At 45.1% G+C, this 16,250-nt stretch overlaps 1 protein-coding gene across 2 annotated transcripts in view; it reads left to right on the top strand.

The window, feature by feature from the left end:
• LOC135530437 (phospholipid-transporting ATPase ABCA3-like) overlaps window positions 1-16,250 on the top strand; it is an 89,596-nt gene that overhangs the window by 36,004 nt on the left and 37,342 nt on the right. For both annotated transcript variants that reach the window (XM_064958763.1, XM_064958761.1), the window contains 6 exons: window positions 21-141; window positions 6,388-6,561; window positions 6,754-6,935; window positions 10,630-10,767; window positions 14,381-14,510; window positions 14,866-15,020. In XM_064958763.1, coding sequence (XP_064814835.1) covers window positions 21-141; window positions 6,388-6,561; window positions 6,754-6,935; window positions 10,630-10,767; window positions 14,381-14,510; window positions 14,866-15,020 — 900 coding nt within the window. The remainder of the gene's footprint in view (window positions 1-20; window positions 142-6,387; window positions 6,562-6,753; window positions 6,936-10,629; window positions 10,768-14,380; window positions 14,511-14,865; window positions 15,021-16,250) is intronic.

Raw genomic sequence — 16,250 nt, 5'->3', positions numbered from 1 at the left:
CCTGTCCTGGCCCTTTCTAGGTGAGCCCTAATGGAGCTGTGTTGACCTATAGTGACCCCACGCTGGTCTTTGTCTTCCTGCTTGTCTTTGCCGTGGCAACCATCAACTTCAGCTTCATGATCAGTGCCTTCTTCTCAAGAGGTGTGTGTGTGTGTGTGTTTCAAGAGGTTTGTTTGTGTGTGTCTCAAAATGTCTGTCTGACCTTCCATCTGTCTGTTTATTCATGGTTTTCTAAAATCTCAGCCATCCTGTGCTATCTGAGAGATGCTCCATTGTGTATAGTATGTTCTGTTACAGTTGAAGTTGGAAGTTTACATACACTTTAAGGTTGGAGTCTTTAAAACGTGTTTTTCACCCACTCCTCACATTTCTTGTTAACAAACTATAGTTTTGGCAAGTCGGTTAGGACATCTACTTTGTGCATGACAAGTAATTTTTGAACAATTGTTTACATAAAGATTATTTCACTTGAAATTCACTGCATCACAATTCCAGTGGATCAGAAGTTTACATACACTAAGTTGACTGTGCCTTTAAACAGCTTGGAAAATTCCAGAAAATGATGTCATGCTTTAGAAGCTTCTGTTAGGCTAATTTACATAATTTGAGTCAATTCGAGGTGTACCTGTGGATGTATTTCAAGGCATACCTTCAAACTCCGTGCCTCTTTGCTTGACATCATGGGAAAATCAAAAGAAATCAGCCAAGAAAAATACTTGTAGACCTCCAAGTCTGGTTCATCCTTTGGAGCAATTTCCAAATGCCTGAAGGTACCATGTTCATCTGTACAAACAATAGTACGTAAGTATAAACACCATGGGACCAGACAGGCGTCATACCGCTCAGGAAGGAGATGCGTTCTGTCTCCTAGAGAGTAACGTAATTTGGTGCGAAATGTGCAAATCAGTCCCAGAACAACAGCAAAGGACCTTGTGAAGATGCTGGAGGAAACGGGTACAAAAGTATCTATATCCACAGTAAAATATCGACAACCTGAAAGGCCACTCGGCAAGGAAGAAGCCACTGCTCCAAAACCGCCATAAAAAAGCCAGACTAAGGTTTGCAACTGCACATGGGGACAATGATCGTACTTTTTGCAGATGTCCTCTGGTCTGATGAAACAAAAATAGAACTGTTTGGCCATAATGACCATCGTTATATTTGGAGGAAAAAGGGGGAAGCTTGCAAGCAGAAGAGCACCATCCCTACCGCGAAGCACGGGGGGTGGCAGCATCATGTTGTGGGGGTGCTTTGCTGCAGGAGGGACTGGTGCACTTCACAAAATAGATGGCATCATGAGGTAGGAAAATTATGTGGATATATGGAAGCAACATCTCAAGACATCAGTCAGGAAGTTAAAACAAATGTGTCTTTCAAATGGACAATGACCCCAAGCATACTTCCAAAGTTGTGGCAAAATGGCTTAAGGACAACAAAGTCAAGGTAGTGGAGTGGCCATCACAAAGCCCTGACCCCAATCCCATAGAAAATTTGTGGGCAGAGCTGAAAAAGCATGTGCGAGCAAGGAGGCCTACATACCTGACTCAGTTACACCAGCTCTGTCAGGAGGAATGGGCCAAAATTGTTAGTATGGGAAGCTTGTGGAAGGCTACCCAAAACGTTTGACCCAAATTAAACCATTTAAAGTCAATGCTACCAAATACTAATTGAGTGTATGTGAACTTCTGACCCACTGGGAATGTGATGAAAGAAATAAAAGCTGAAATCATTCTCTCTACTATTATTCTGACATTTCACATTCTTAAAATATTGTGTTGATCCTAACTGACCTAAAACAGGGAATTTCTACTAGGATTAAATGTCAGGAATTGTGAAACTGAGTTTAAATGTATTTGTCTAAGGTGTATGTAAACTTCCGACTTCAACCGTAAATGTAGTGTAGATCATATTATTTGACTCTCCTGAGGTTGTTTCGTCTTTCCTCTGAGTGAACAGCAGTAAACCAGCTCCATCAGTCATTGGAGCCTGGAAAATGGGCAATCAAATGTCTATTCAGCCTCATGGAATAATTAAACAGTCACTTGACGTGACAAACTGGAACAAAGGGAGAGGAGATTTGGTGAAAAACCTGTATGTCTACACGTTTATGTTTAGCAGCCAATACACATGCTTGGGAGGTTTAGAATAATCAATTGTTTATGTTCTAATCGAAGGCGATTGATGCTATATGATACATTACATTTCCAGTTCTACACATCCTGGGTGTTGAGCTATTAAGCTTCAAGTTCAGAGGGTACCTCCTCATTTCACTCAGTTTCGGAAGGTTTTCTTGGTTTGTGCCGACTGAACATGACCAAGGATTAAAGCACAGCCAATCACACACAGCCAATCTCACGCATTTGGTTATTGCTAATATCATACCCTCACACAAAAGGTAATGGTGATTATTAAATGGCCTTCAGTTGATTATGCTTGATAGTCCTTTATCATTTCTCTTTCACAATTTCTTTCTTCTATCATTTCTCTTTCACAATTTCTTTCTTCTATACTTTCATATCTTTTCGAACAAAAAAGTCCAGTCCAATTTCTCCAAATCGTTCCTCAACAAAAGAGTGCAGATGGAGATTAAAATGATCTGCAATTGTGTTCAAGACCAATTTGGACTCTGGTGTAATCAGACAAGCTGTTATTTACTCCCAGCAGCCATACAATTTCTGTCAGGCTTTGGCTTGTAAAAGAGTAGCTGAAAGCTTAGAAAATTAAAACATTGAAATTGCGTCTGATTACGGTGTGAATGGTATATTTTCTCCTGATTCTTCTTTTTTTTACATTATTGGTTGGGTGTGTGACATACAGTATGATGTCATTATTAGAGTAGGGCGAGAAAGGGCTTTTAGCTGGCCTCAGCTGTGCCTGGCCCCTAGTCACAACAGGACCCCTCTCCAGGTGGCCTTCCGCTGCCTGAAACTCTGACCTCCTGCAGCGTTAGGTGAGTGGGTACTCACATTCAGATCTGAACTGCAGAGTTAGGTGAGTGGGTATTCCCATTGACGGGCTCCTTGGCGTGACTCTGCAAAGGGGGCTTCATTTAAATTCAGGAAGCAAACTGAAACATAATTTCTTCATTGCTTTTTGCTTCTTGCTGGTAGTAATGGAGGAATCAGCCATGCCTGAATGTTGGGGTCCACTGGGGACTGGATCAGGGGCTGATGTGGATGGAGGGCTGTGGAGTCAGGTTTTTAGTGTCTTGCGTTTAGAGATGAGGCATTTCTTCCTTTGTCTTTATTTCTCCCTGTCTCGCTCTCTCAATTCAATTTCAGTTTAAGGGGCTTTATTGGCATGGGAACCATATGCTTGCATTGCCAAAGAAAGTGAAATAGATTATAAACAATAAAGCATTTACTGTAAACATTACACTTACAAAAGTTTCAAAATAATAGTTTTGTATGAAATGTCATGTCTATATACAGTGTTGTAGTGAGGTGCAAACGGTTAAAGTACAAAAGGGAAAATAAATCAACATAAATATGGGTTGTATTTACAATGGTGTTTTGTTCTACCCTGGTTGCCCTTGTGGCAACAGGTCACAAATCTTGCTGCTGTGATGGCACACTGGAATTTCACAAGATCAACATGGGAGATTATCAACATTGGATTTGTTTACAAATTCTTTGTGGGTCTGTGTAATCTGAGTAAAATGTCTCTCACGCTCTCTATCGCCTTTATTTCTATTGTTTTACCACTCCCCCATTTCTCAGGAAAAGGTAGAGTAGCTCATCCTCTTCTCTCTCTACCTCTCCTCACTCGTTCTCCCTCTCCTGCTGTCAGGTAGCACCTGGCCTCTCTGGGGACTGAATTATTAATGTCTCTTGGAGGGAAAGCAGGTGGAATATTCTGAGTAATGTTTCTTGTGTTCTTTCTCTCTCCCTCCCCCTCTCTCTCTCTCTCTCTGTCTCTCTCTCTCTCAATGTGTGCTCGTCTGAAAGGAATGCAGGTTGAAGGAATAGCAAATACAGATAGCCTATCTCTTGTTCAACAGACAGGCACAGAATAACTATTTTAAGATTAATCTTCCACTCAGGCATTGCACACACAGGACCAATGAGTCCCCTGTTCTAACTACCTCTTCCTGGCCCAGAGTTGTCTTCTATGTAATTACCGATAGAGATGAAAGGAGTTGATTGGTGAACAGAGGCTGAATACTGCCTTAACCTCGTCCATCCTTTCAGATTAGATGTGATCTTTCTCCTCTTCTCTCGATCTCTCTCGGCGATCTCTCTCGGCGCGCTCTCTCTCGGCGATCTCTCTCGGCGCGCTCTCTCTTCGGCGCGCTCTCTCTCTCTCTCTCTCTCTCTCTCTCGCGCTCTCTCTTCGGCGCGCTCTCTCTCTCTCTCTCTCTCTCTCTCTCGGCGCTCTCGTTCGCTCTCTCTCTCTCTCTCTCTCTCTCTCTCTCTCTCGATGCGCTCTCTCTCGATGCGCTCTCTCTCGATGCGCTCTCTCTCGATGCGCTCTCTCTCGATGCGCTCTCCCTCGATGCGCTCTCCCTCGATGCGCTCTCCCTCGATGCGCTCTCTCTCGCTGCGCTCTCTCTCTGCGCTCTCGTGTCTCTCTCTCTCTCTCTCTCTCTCTCTCTCTCTCTCTCTCTCTCTCTCTCTCTCTCTCTCTCTCTCTCTCTCTCGGCGCTCTTATGATCTCTCGCTCGGCCGGCGCTCTTTCTCTCTCTCCCCCGGTCGCTCTCTCTCTCTCTCCCCCGGTCGCGCTCTCTCTCTCTCCCCCGGTCGCTCTCTCTCTCTGCGCTCTTTGTATGTGTTCACATGGGTTGAGCTGCACACACTCATCTGCCCTCTTTTTATTGTTCTCCTAAAGGAACGTCATCTCTCTCTCTCTCTCGTTCTCCAAAGGAACAGATAATAGAAACTTAGTAGTTTCTATGTACGTAAGCTCCATTCAGGCCTAAAGCAGCACATTGTCAGCCGCAATTGGCTTTTCACAGGGCCCTAGTCATTTCACAGGAGGAATGGGGAGAAAGAGGAACGTGTTGCGGTATTTCTCTTGCACAATGCATCTCCTCTGTTTTCTCTCCTCTATTTCTCCACCCATTTCTCTCTTCCTTTACTGTCCTGTCTGAAGATTCTGTAGAAGCTGACCAGTCAACAACAACACAGTGACAGTTGCTTTATAAAACACTGTTCTTAACTGACTTGCCTGGTTAAATAAAGGTTAAATAAAAAAAATAAAAAAACATATTTTGTAGGAAGTGGGTTTTATACTCTGTGGGAAAAGGGGCGGTTCTATGACGCCTGATGCAATGTCTGGGCTCACTGGGGTGTGGCCACTGACTAGTTAACTTTATAACTAAACTGTTCAACTGTTCTGCTTGCGGCTATGGAATCCTGACCTGTTCACCGGACGTGTTACCTCCCAGACCTGCTGTTTTCAACTCTCTAGAGACAGCAGGAGCGGTAGAGACATTCTGAATGATTGGCTATAAAAAGCCAACTGACATTTACTCCTGAGGTGCTGACTTGTTGCACCCTCGACAACTACTGTGATTATTATTATTTGACCCTGCTGGTCATCTATGAACATTTTAACATCTTGGCCATGTTCTGTTATAATCTCATCCTGGCCACCCCTCAGAGCCTGGTTCCTCTCTAGGTTTCTTTCGAGGGAGTTTTTCCTAGCCACCGTGCTTCTACACCTGCATTGCTTGCTGTTTGGGGTTTTAGGCTGGGTTTCTATACAGCACTTTGAGATATCAGCTGATGTAAGAAGGGCTTTCTAAATAAACTTGATTTGATTTTGATTTGTTACCTAAACAAGTATCTCGTTTAGAAGGCCAAATTGACATTGCGTCTTCTCACAAATAGTTTCATATTCAATCATATATTGTACGCAACATTCAGGTAGAAAATGAATAACTGAGAAACGTACACTTCCAAAACTACCATTATTCTGTGCTACCATCCTTCCTAATGTCACAAAATAAAACAACTATGACAGGATTGTTCTTTAAATACCCATGGACCATTCCCACAAAAATATAAATATTGTTTAATCCTCCAATTTTTGGGAATAGGAGTTGAACCAAGAGAAGCTCTTTATTTCCCCCCTCTTTCTGCATGGCCAGGGGAGAGAATCTCTGCCAGGAATTTCTGACCTTTCATAAAGTCATAACTTGTGGTGGGAGAGCGAGAGGGGGGGATCCACGATATACACCCCAAAGGGCCACGTTGTGACAACTGTTTTCCCCCCTCCAGACCTTTCCCTCTCAGCGTGTTTAAGGAGATCAGTTTGAGCAAGGCCATCTACAAAATCACTAATGACAAGTTATTTGGGATCCAAGGGGATTTGTAGATCAGTGTTTCTTTGCAGTCTGACTGCTATAATCTTTCTCAAACACACTCCGTCTCTCTCCCTCTCCAGCCAATGTGGGAGCGGCGGCGGGCGGCTTCATCTACTTCCTGTCCTACCTGCCGTACGTGTTCCTATGGCCTCGCTACGACCTGCTTAGCCACGCCCAGAAGGTGTCTGCCTGCCTCATCTCCAATGTGGCCATGGCCATGGGAGCGCAGCTACTAGGCATGTTTGAGGGCAAAGGTGAGCCATGTTCTCATGAGACTCACACAGAGAGACACACACACACTCCCACCAATGCCCTCATACCAATGTTGTGTTTAAATACCAACACTCCAATTGTGAGTCTTCACAATCTATACACAATATATTTCAAATGTCTCTACCCAACTTTACTCCCTCTCTCTCCTCCCGTCCATCCCCCCCTTCCCTCAGGCACGGGGATCCAGTGGTGTAACCTGTTTGAGTCGGTGACGGTGGACGATGACTTCTCCCTGGCCCAGGTGCTGGGGCTGCTGCTGCTGGATGCCCTGCTCTATGGCCTGGTGGCCTGGTACGTGGAGGCTGTGTTCCCAGGGGAGTACGGAGTCCCTCTGCCCTGCTACTTCTTCCTACTGGTACGTAGGAGTGGGTGTAGGTTGGGTCTGGGTGGTGGTGTGGGGGGGAGATAAGGTGTGTGTGTGTGTGTGTGTCCATGAAGTCAGTGTTCCCAGGGGAGAAATCTATTAGAGCAGGGGTGTCCAACTCATTTCTTGGAGAGCTGAGTGTATGCAGGTTAAAAAAAGCCCTAAACAAACGCGTGGAGATGCCTTACTGTTCAAGTTCAAAGAAGGAGTAAAAACCTGCAGACACTCAGCACTCTGTGGAATGAGTTTGACACATGCGCGTTAGAGCTTTGCCTGTTGACCCCTCGTCTGAGAGGAATGCAGAATGACTAATTATGTTTATTTGCAAGAAATATCAGGAAGTACATGTTGTGTCAGACAGTGAGAGTGAGACTGGCTGTGTTTCCTGGACTGGAAACCCAAACATGTTCATTAGGACACACAATAGCAAAATGTTTTGCAGTGGAAGACTGTGGGTCCCTGATGAATTTGATACCACAATAGGGGTCCTCAGGCCCTTAAAGTTTGAGAACCCTTGCATTAGGGTTAGACAGATGTCTGATGGATCTTTTAAGGTCCAGTAGGGTTAGACAGATGTCTGATGGATCCTTTAAGGTCCACTAGGGTTAGACAGATGTCTGATGGATCCTTTAAGGTCCACTAGGGTTAGACAGATGTCTGATGGATCCTTTAAGGTCCACTAGGGTTAGAAAGATGTCTGATGGATCCTTTAAGGTCCACTAGGGTTAGACAGATGTCTGATGGATCCTTTAAGGTCCACTAGGGTTAGGGTTAGAGCAGAGGGCGAGGAGAGGGAGATGTTCTTAATATCCACTTAGCATTAAATATGTCCGACTAGGAGGACTTAGATTGACTCCCAGGAAGATAGACTAAGATGATCACATTTTCATTGAATCTGTGCTGGAAGTGAAACATGTATTTCATTTGCTGACGTGGTATCCATTAGAGGTCGACCGATTATGATTTTTCAACGCCGATACCGATTTATTGGAGGACCAAAAAAAGTCTATTCCCGATTAATCTGACAATTTTTATTTTATTTATTTGTAATAATGACAATTACAACAATACTGAATGAACACTTATTTTAACTTAATACATCAATAAAATCAATTTAGCCTCAAATAAATAATGAAACATGTTCAATTTGGTTTAAATCATGAAAAAACAAAGTGTTGGAGAAGAAAGTAAAAGTGCAATATGTGCCATGTAAGAAAGCTAACGTTTCAGTTCCTTGCTCAGAACATGAGAACCTATGAAAGCTGGTGGTTCCTTTTAACATGAGTCTTCAATATTCCCAGGTAAGAAGTTTTAGGTTGTGGTTATTATAGGAATTGTAGGACTATTTCTCTCTATACGATTTGGATTTCATATACCTTTGACTATTGGATGTTCTTATAGGCACTTTAGTATTGCCAGTGTAACAGTATAGCTTCTGTCCCTCTCCTCGCTCCTACCTGGGCTCGAAACAGGAACATATCGACAACAGCCACACTCGAAGCAGCGTTACCCATGCAGAGCAAGGGGAACAACTACTCCAAGTCTCGGAGCAAGTGACGTTTGAAACGCTATTAGCGCTCACCTCGCTAACTAGCTAGCCATTTCACATCGTTACACCAGCCTAATCTTGGCAGTTGATAGGCTTGAAGTCATAAACAGCAGAGCTGCTGGCAAAACGCACGAAAGTGCTGTTTGAATGAATGCTTATGAACCTGCTGGTGCCTACAATCGCTCAGTCAGACTGCTCTATCAAATCATAGACTTAATTATAACATAATAACACACAGAAATACGAGCCTTAGGTCATTAATATGGTAAAATCCGGAAACTATCATCTCGAAACCAAGACATTTATTATTTCAGTGAAATACGGAACCATTCCGTATTTTATCCAACGTGTGGCATCCATCAGTCTAAATATTCCTATTACATTGCACAACCTTCAATGTTATGTCATAATTACGTAAAATTCTGGCAAATTAGTTCGCAATGAGCCAGGCGGCCCAAACTGTTGCATATACCCTGACTCTGCGTGCAATGAATGCAAGAGAAGTGACACAATTTCACCTGGTTAATATTGCCTGCTACCCTGGATTTCTTTTAGCTAAATATGCAGGTTTAAAAATATATACTTCTGTGTATTGATTTTAAGAAAGGCATTGATGTTTATGGTTAGTTACACGTTGGAGCAAAGACAGTCCTTTTTCTCGAATGCGCACTGCATCGATTATATGCAACGCAGGACATGCTAGATAAACTAGTAACATCACCAACCATGTGTAGTTATAACTAGTGTTTATGACAGATTTAAGTTTAATGCTAGCTAGCAACTTACCTTGGCTTCTTACTGCATTCGCGTAACAGGCGGGCTCCTCGTGAGGCAGGTGTTTAGAGCGTTGGACTAGTTAAACGTAAGGTTGCAAGATTGAATCCCTGAGCTGACCAGGTAAGAAATTGTCGTTCTGCTCCTGAACGAGGCAGTTAAACCACAGTTCCTAGGCCGTCATTGAAAATAACACTGTGTTCTTAACTGACTTGTCAAGTTAAATAAAGATGAAATAAAGGTGTGAAAAAAAAAATCTCCAAAATGACCGATTTCCGATTGTTGTGAAAACTTGAAATCGGACCTAATTAATCGGCCATTCCGATTAATCGGTTGACCTCTAGTATCCAGTAATGAACAATGGTCTTAGTCGGCGTGCGTTGGCTTGATAGAGAGAGACAGGGAAATTACAAACTCTAGACAACAATACAATGCTTGTATTGTCCATTTCCATGGAAATTCATTTTGTGAGTTCAGCAGTACTGCAGTAGTGTTTACTCCCTCCCTACTCAGTTAACCATTCCATAGTCGTTTACATTATTGTCATGTATATTCTTACTGATTAACAAGCATGGGATGGATAGCTATTTAATTAAGCATAAAATAGCCCACCCACTTCCTCATCCCAACCTTAATTTACAGTCATAGCTGTTGTTGTCCTTCAAGAGGGCCGTTTTGTTGATTTAGTTTGGTGTGTGTGTGTGGTGCATGGTTTCCCGAACTCGGTCCTCAGGACCCTAAGGGGTGCATGTTTTTGTTTTTGCCCTAACAATACACAGCTGATTCAAATAGTCAACTAATCCTCTAACTTTGATAATTTGAATTGGCTGTGTAGTGTTAGGGCAAAAACCAAAACGTGGAGCCCTTGGGGTCCCGAGGATCGAGTGTGGGAAACGCTGGTGTAGTGTCTTGATAAGGAGCAGAGAGGCAGACAGGTTATGTAACAACTCAATGACTTCCCCATTAGCAGCCGTATCGGGTGGTTTTGTTTTGGATGCTTTGTCATTGACCTTAGTTTGGGTCTCATTGAATGTTTTCCAAAGCCCCTGCTAATACATCTGACTCCAATAATCAACTAATCATGGTCTTCAGTTTAGAATGCTTTTAGTTTCATCAGTTGTGTTGACTAGGGATGGGGGGAAAGTGTGACGACTCCGGCCCCGAGGACTGGAGTTGCCCATCCCTGATTAGGTTAATGTTTACATTTACATTTACATTTAAGTCATTTAGCAGACGCTCTTATCCAGAGCGACTTACAAGACCTATGATAGAGGTATCTTTCTGATACTGACCATAAGGGTACGAGCTGAGGAAAGAGAAGCATTCCACTTATTTTCTTTCTCCCATTCCCTTTCTCTCCAGCCGTCCTACTGGTGCAGCAGCCCCCGCATGGCCATGGTGAAGGAAGAGGAAGACGTGGAGAAGGCTCTGAAGGGAGAGTTCATCGAGGAGGAGCCAGCCGGACTGGTCTCAGGAGTCAAGATCAAACACCTGAACAAGGCAAGGTCTTAAATGCAACCTGTCCACCCAGTCCCAATTCGATCCCTACCCATCCCCTTGGCTGTAACATCAAGTGGTTGAACATGTTTTTACAGAAAAAGAAACCCCCTTGTAGCTTTACCATTATGGGAGTGTGCCTTTATTTCAGTGTGGTCCTCAACATGTAAAAGAGAGCATCTCATTTCATATTGTTATGTAATGATGTTTTCGAACTGGAACTAGGCAGGAGATTTTTGGTACATTTTTTGTATGTTTTCTTCCGTTTGAAGATTAATCAACACAACCCAGGGCTGGGTAGTTAAAACACTTTGCTAAGTGTGGGAGAAGGAGATGAGGAGAAGGATAATGGAGAAGGCGATTATGACGCTAGGCCCTTAGACCCAGGGCTGGAGATGAGGTGATTACACCCAGGGCCGGAGATGAGGTGATTACACCCAGGGCCGGAGATGAGGTGATTACACCCAGGGCCGGAGATGAGGTGATTACACCCAGGGCCGGAGATGAGGTGAATACACCCAGGGCCGGAGATGAGGTGAATACACCCAGGGCCGGAGATGAGGTGATTACACCCAGGGCCGGAGATGAGGTGATTACACCCAGGGCCGGAGATGAGGTGATTACACCCAGGGCCGGAGATGAGGTGATTACACCCAGGGCCGGAGATGAGGTGATTACACCCAGGGCCGGAGATGAGGTGATTTAGATCCAGGGCCGGAGATGAGGTGATTACACCCAGGGCCGGAGATGAGGTGATTACACCCAGGGCCGGAGATGAGGTGATTTAGATCCAGGGCCGGAGATGAGGTGATTTAGATCCAGGGCCGGAGATGAGGTGATTTAGATCCAGGGCCGGAGATGAGGTGATTACACCCAGGGCCGGAGATGAGGTGATTACACCCAGGGCCGGAGATGAGGTGATTTAGATCCAGGGCCGGAGATGAGGTGATTTAGATCCAGGGCCGGAGATGAGGTGATTACACCCAGGGCCGGAGATGAGGAGATTACACCCAGGGCCGGAGATGAGGTGATTACACCCAGGGCTGGAGAGGGATAATAAAGAGCAAAATAATGACTTCCCTCAGGGATAGGCAGGCCATTGTTATCATTATATTAGTTTATTAGTCGCATGCACAGGGTCGCAGATGTAATTACAGGGTACAGTGAAATTGTTAGGCTCCAAACAGTGCAGGAAGTTTTTGTCATGATGCTCCTATATTGCCCGCGTCAGAGTGATGGAAATGGGGAGAAAAGGCCGTGGCTCGGGTGGTTGCGGTCCTTAATGATTTTCTCTGTGGATAAATAGGCAGTTGTAATCACTTAGATGAAATGATTTTAATCCAGGGATAGGTAGGCCATTGTAATGATTTTAATCCAGGGATAGGTTGGTCATTGTAATGATTTTAATCCAGGGATAGGTTGGCCATTGTAATGATTTTAATCCAGGGATAGGTAGGCCATTGTAATGATGTTAATCCAGGGATAGGTTGGCCATTGTAATGATTTTAATCCAGGGATAGGTAGGCCATTGTAATGATGTTAATCCAGGGATAGGTTGGCCATTGTAATGATGTTAAAACCTCTTGAAACTCCCTATCCGGGATCGTGACTAAAGCCTCAGGCTCATTAGCATAACGCAACGTTAACGATTTCTGAAAATCGCAAATAAAATGAAAATAATGTGCCTGCTCTCAAGCTTAGCCTTTTCTTAACAACACTGTCATCTCAGATTTTCAAAATATGCTTTTGAACCATATCAATTGACTAATTTGTGTAAGAGTATGCTAAGCTAGCTTAGCATTTTGAGTAGCATTTAGCACGCAACATTTTCACAAAAACCAGATAACCAAATAAATAAAATCATTTACCTTTGAAGAGCTTCGGATGTTTTCAATGAGGAGACTCTCAGTTACATACCAAATGCGCAGTTTTTCCTGAAAGCTTCTGTGTGTAGGAGAAATCGCTCCGTTTTGTACATCACATTTGGCTACCGAAACGAACCGAAAATTCAGTCACCTACAACGTCAAACTTTTTCCGAATTAACTCCATAATATCGACCGAAACATGGCAAACGTTGTTTGGAATCAATCCTCAAGGTGTTTTTTCACATATCTCTTCATTGATATATCGTTCGTGGAAGCCTGCATTCTTCTCTGAATTCTGTGGAAAAATACTTGCAGCTGACTTTTGCGCACCAATTTCGGGATAGGTAGGCCATTGTAATAATTTTAATCTAGGGGTAGGTATGCCATTGTAATGATGTTAATCCAGGGATAGGTAGGCCATTGTAATGATTTTAATCCAGGGATAGGTAGGCCATTGTAATGATGTTAATCCAGGGATAGGTTGGCCATTGTAATGATTTTAATCCAGGGATAGGTAGGCCATTGTAATGATGTTAATCCAGGGATAGGTTGGCCATTGTAATGATGTTAATCCAGGGATAGGTAGGCCATTGTAATGATGTTAATCCAGGGATAGGTAGGCCATTGTAATGATTTTAATCCAGGGATAGGTAGGCCATTATAATGATTTTAATCCAGGGGTAGGTGTGCCACTGTAATGATTTTAATCCAGGGATAGGTAGGCCATTGTAATGATTTTAATCCAGGGATAGGTAGGCCATTGTAATGATGTTAATCCAGGGATAGGTTGGCCATTGTAATGATTTTAATCCAGGGATAGGTAGGCCATTGTAATGATGTTAATCCAGGGATAGGTTGGCCATTGTAATGATGTTAATCCAGGGATAGGTAGGCCATTGTAATGATGTTAATCCAGGGATAGGTAGGCCATTGTAATGATTTTAATCCAGGGATAGGTAGGCCATTATAATGATTTTAATCCAGGGGTAGGTATGCCACTGTAATGATTTTAATCCAGGGATAGGGATGCCATTGTAATGATTTTAATCCAGGGATAGGTTGGCCATTGTAATGATTTTAATCCAGGGATAGGGATGCCATTGTAATGATGTTAATCCAGGGATAGGTGTGCCATTGTAATGATTTTAATCCAGGGGTAGGTAGGCCATTATAATGATTTTAATCCAGGGGTAGGTGTGCCACTGTAATGATTTTAATCCAGGGATAGGTATGCCACTGTAATGATTTTAATCCAGGGATAGGTTGGCCATTGTAATGATGTTAATCCAGGGATAGGTAGGCCATTGTAATGATGTTAATCCAGGGATAGGTAGGCCATTGTAATGATTTTAATCCAGGGATAGGTAGGCCATTATAATGATTTTAATCCAGGGGTAGGTGTGCCACTGTAATGATTTTAATCCAGGGATAGGTATGCCACTGTAATGATTTTAATCCAGGGATAGGGATGCCATTGTAATGATTTTAATCCAGGGATAGGTTGGCCATTGTAATGATTTTAATCTTGGGATAGGTATTCCATTGTAATGATGTTAATCCAGGGATAGGTTGGCCATTGTAATGATTTTAATCTTGGGATAGGTATTCCATTGTAATGATGTTAATCCAGGGATAGGTATGCCATTGTAATGATTTTAATCCAGGGATAGGGATGCCATTGTAATGATTTTAATCCAGGGATAGGGATGCCATTGTAATGATTTAGATGTAATGATTTTCATCCTGCCAGGAGTTCAAAGTGGGTAACAAGACGCGGCAGGCTGTCAAGGATCTGACAGTGAACATGTTCGAGGGCCAGATCACAGTTCTGCTGGGGCACAACGGAGCCGGGAAGACCACCACACTGTCCATGCTGACAGGTGGGACAAACACACACACAGCCATACACATTGCTACTTTTCCCTTGTACAATCTACAGACCGAATTGAAAACAGTGATGACGCTAACAGAACCGCAAGCATAGACAGGCCAGTGTGCCTCCACTCTAAAACCAATCCTCCACTTGTAAAACTCACTCCTTATGTTTCTCTATGTATCCTCCAGGTCTGTTTCAGTAGCAGGGCCTACATTAACAGCTATGTTTCTCTGTGTATCCTCCAGGTCTGTTTCAGTAGCAGGGCCTACATTAACAGCTATGTTTCTCTGTGTATCCTCCAGGTCTGTTTCAGTAGCAGGGCCTACATTAACAGCTATGTTTCTCTGTGTATCCTCCAGGTCTGTTTCCTCCCAGTAGTGGCAGGGCCTACATTAACGGCTATGACATCTGTCAGGACATGGCTCTGATTCGCCACAGCCTGGGCCTGTGTCCGCAGCACGACGTGCTCTTTGACAACCTCACTGTCCGGGAGCACCTGCTATTCTACACACAAGTAAGAAATGCAAACACGCAGGCAGGCACGGAGTCAGGCAGGCACACAGGCACGGAGTCAGGCAGGCACGGAGTCAGGCAGGCACACAGGCACGGAGTCAGGCAAGCACGGAGTCAGGCAGGCACACAGGCACGGAGTCAGGCAGGCACACAGGCACGGAGTCAGGCAGGCACACAGGCACGGAGTCAGGCAGGCACACAGGCACGGAGTCAGGCAGGCACACAGGCACGGAGTCAGGCAGGCACACAGGCACGGAGTCAGACAGGCACACAGGCACGGAGTCAGGCAGGCACACAGGCACGGAGTCGGGCGGGGGGCACGGAGTCGGGCGGGGGGCACGGAGTCAGGGGGGGGCGGGCAGGCGGACACCGAGTCAGGGGGCGGGCGGGCACCGAGTCAGGGGGCGGGGGGCGGGCACCGAGTCAGGGGGGGGCGGGCACCGAGACAGGGGGCGGGCGGGCACAGAGACAGGGAGGCGGGCGGGCACAGAGACCGGGAGGGAGGTAGGCAGGCAAGGCAGGCACCGAGTCAGGGAGGCAGGCAGGCAGGCACCGAGCCAGGGAGGCAGGCAGGCACCGAGCCAGGGAGGCAGGCAGGCACCGAGCCAGGGAGGCAGGCAGGCACCGAGCCAGGGAGGCAGGCAGGCACCGAGACAGGGAGGCAGACAGGCACAGAGACAGGGAGGCAGACAGGCACAGAGACAGGGAGGCAGGCAGGCAGGCACCGAGTCAGGCAGGCACAGAGACAGGCAGGCAGGCAGGCACAGAGACAGACAGGCAGGCCGGCACCGAGTCAGGGAGGTAGACAGGCACCGAGACAGGCAGGCAGGCACCGAGACAGGAAGGCAGGCACCGAGACAGGAAGGCAGGCACCGAGATAGGCAGGCATGCATCGAGACAGGCAGGCAGGCACACAGGCACCGAGTCAGACAGGCACAGAGACAGGCAGGCAGACAGTCACAGAGACAGACAGGCAGTCAGGCATGCAGGTACAGAGACAGGCATGCAGGCACCATTCCCCTCTACTTTCCTTACATTCCGTCCTCTTATCGTTCCTTTTAAGTTTACTTTCTCAATTTCACTCTAACTTTTCCTCACATTCCATACTTCCCTTCTTCCCACTTATGTCTCTCGCGCTCGCTCTCCCTTGCGTTCTGTCATGCTCTCGCTCTCTATTGCACTCTCCAGCTGTGGTATGTATTCCTTATGCCTCTGGTCTCCAGCTGAAGGG

The sequence above is a fragment of the Oncorhynchus masou genome, unplaced genomic scaffold, assembly GCF_036934945.1.
Source record: "Oncorhynchus masou masou isolate Uvic2021 unplaced genomic scaffold, UVic_Omas_1.1 unplaced_scaffold_1342, whole genome shotgun sequence".
NCBI classification, from domain to species: Eukaryota; Metazoa; Chordata; class Actinopteri; order Salmoniformes; family Salmonidae; genus Oncorhynchus; species Oncorhynchus masou.
The sequence above is the reverse complement of the archived record's forward strand: the minus strand, read 5'-3'. Positions and strand labels throughout refer to the sequence as shown.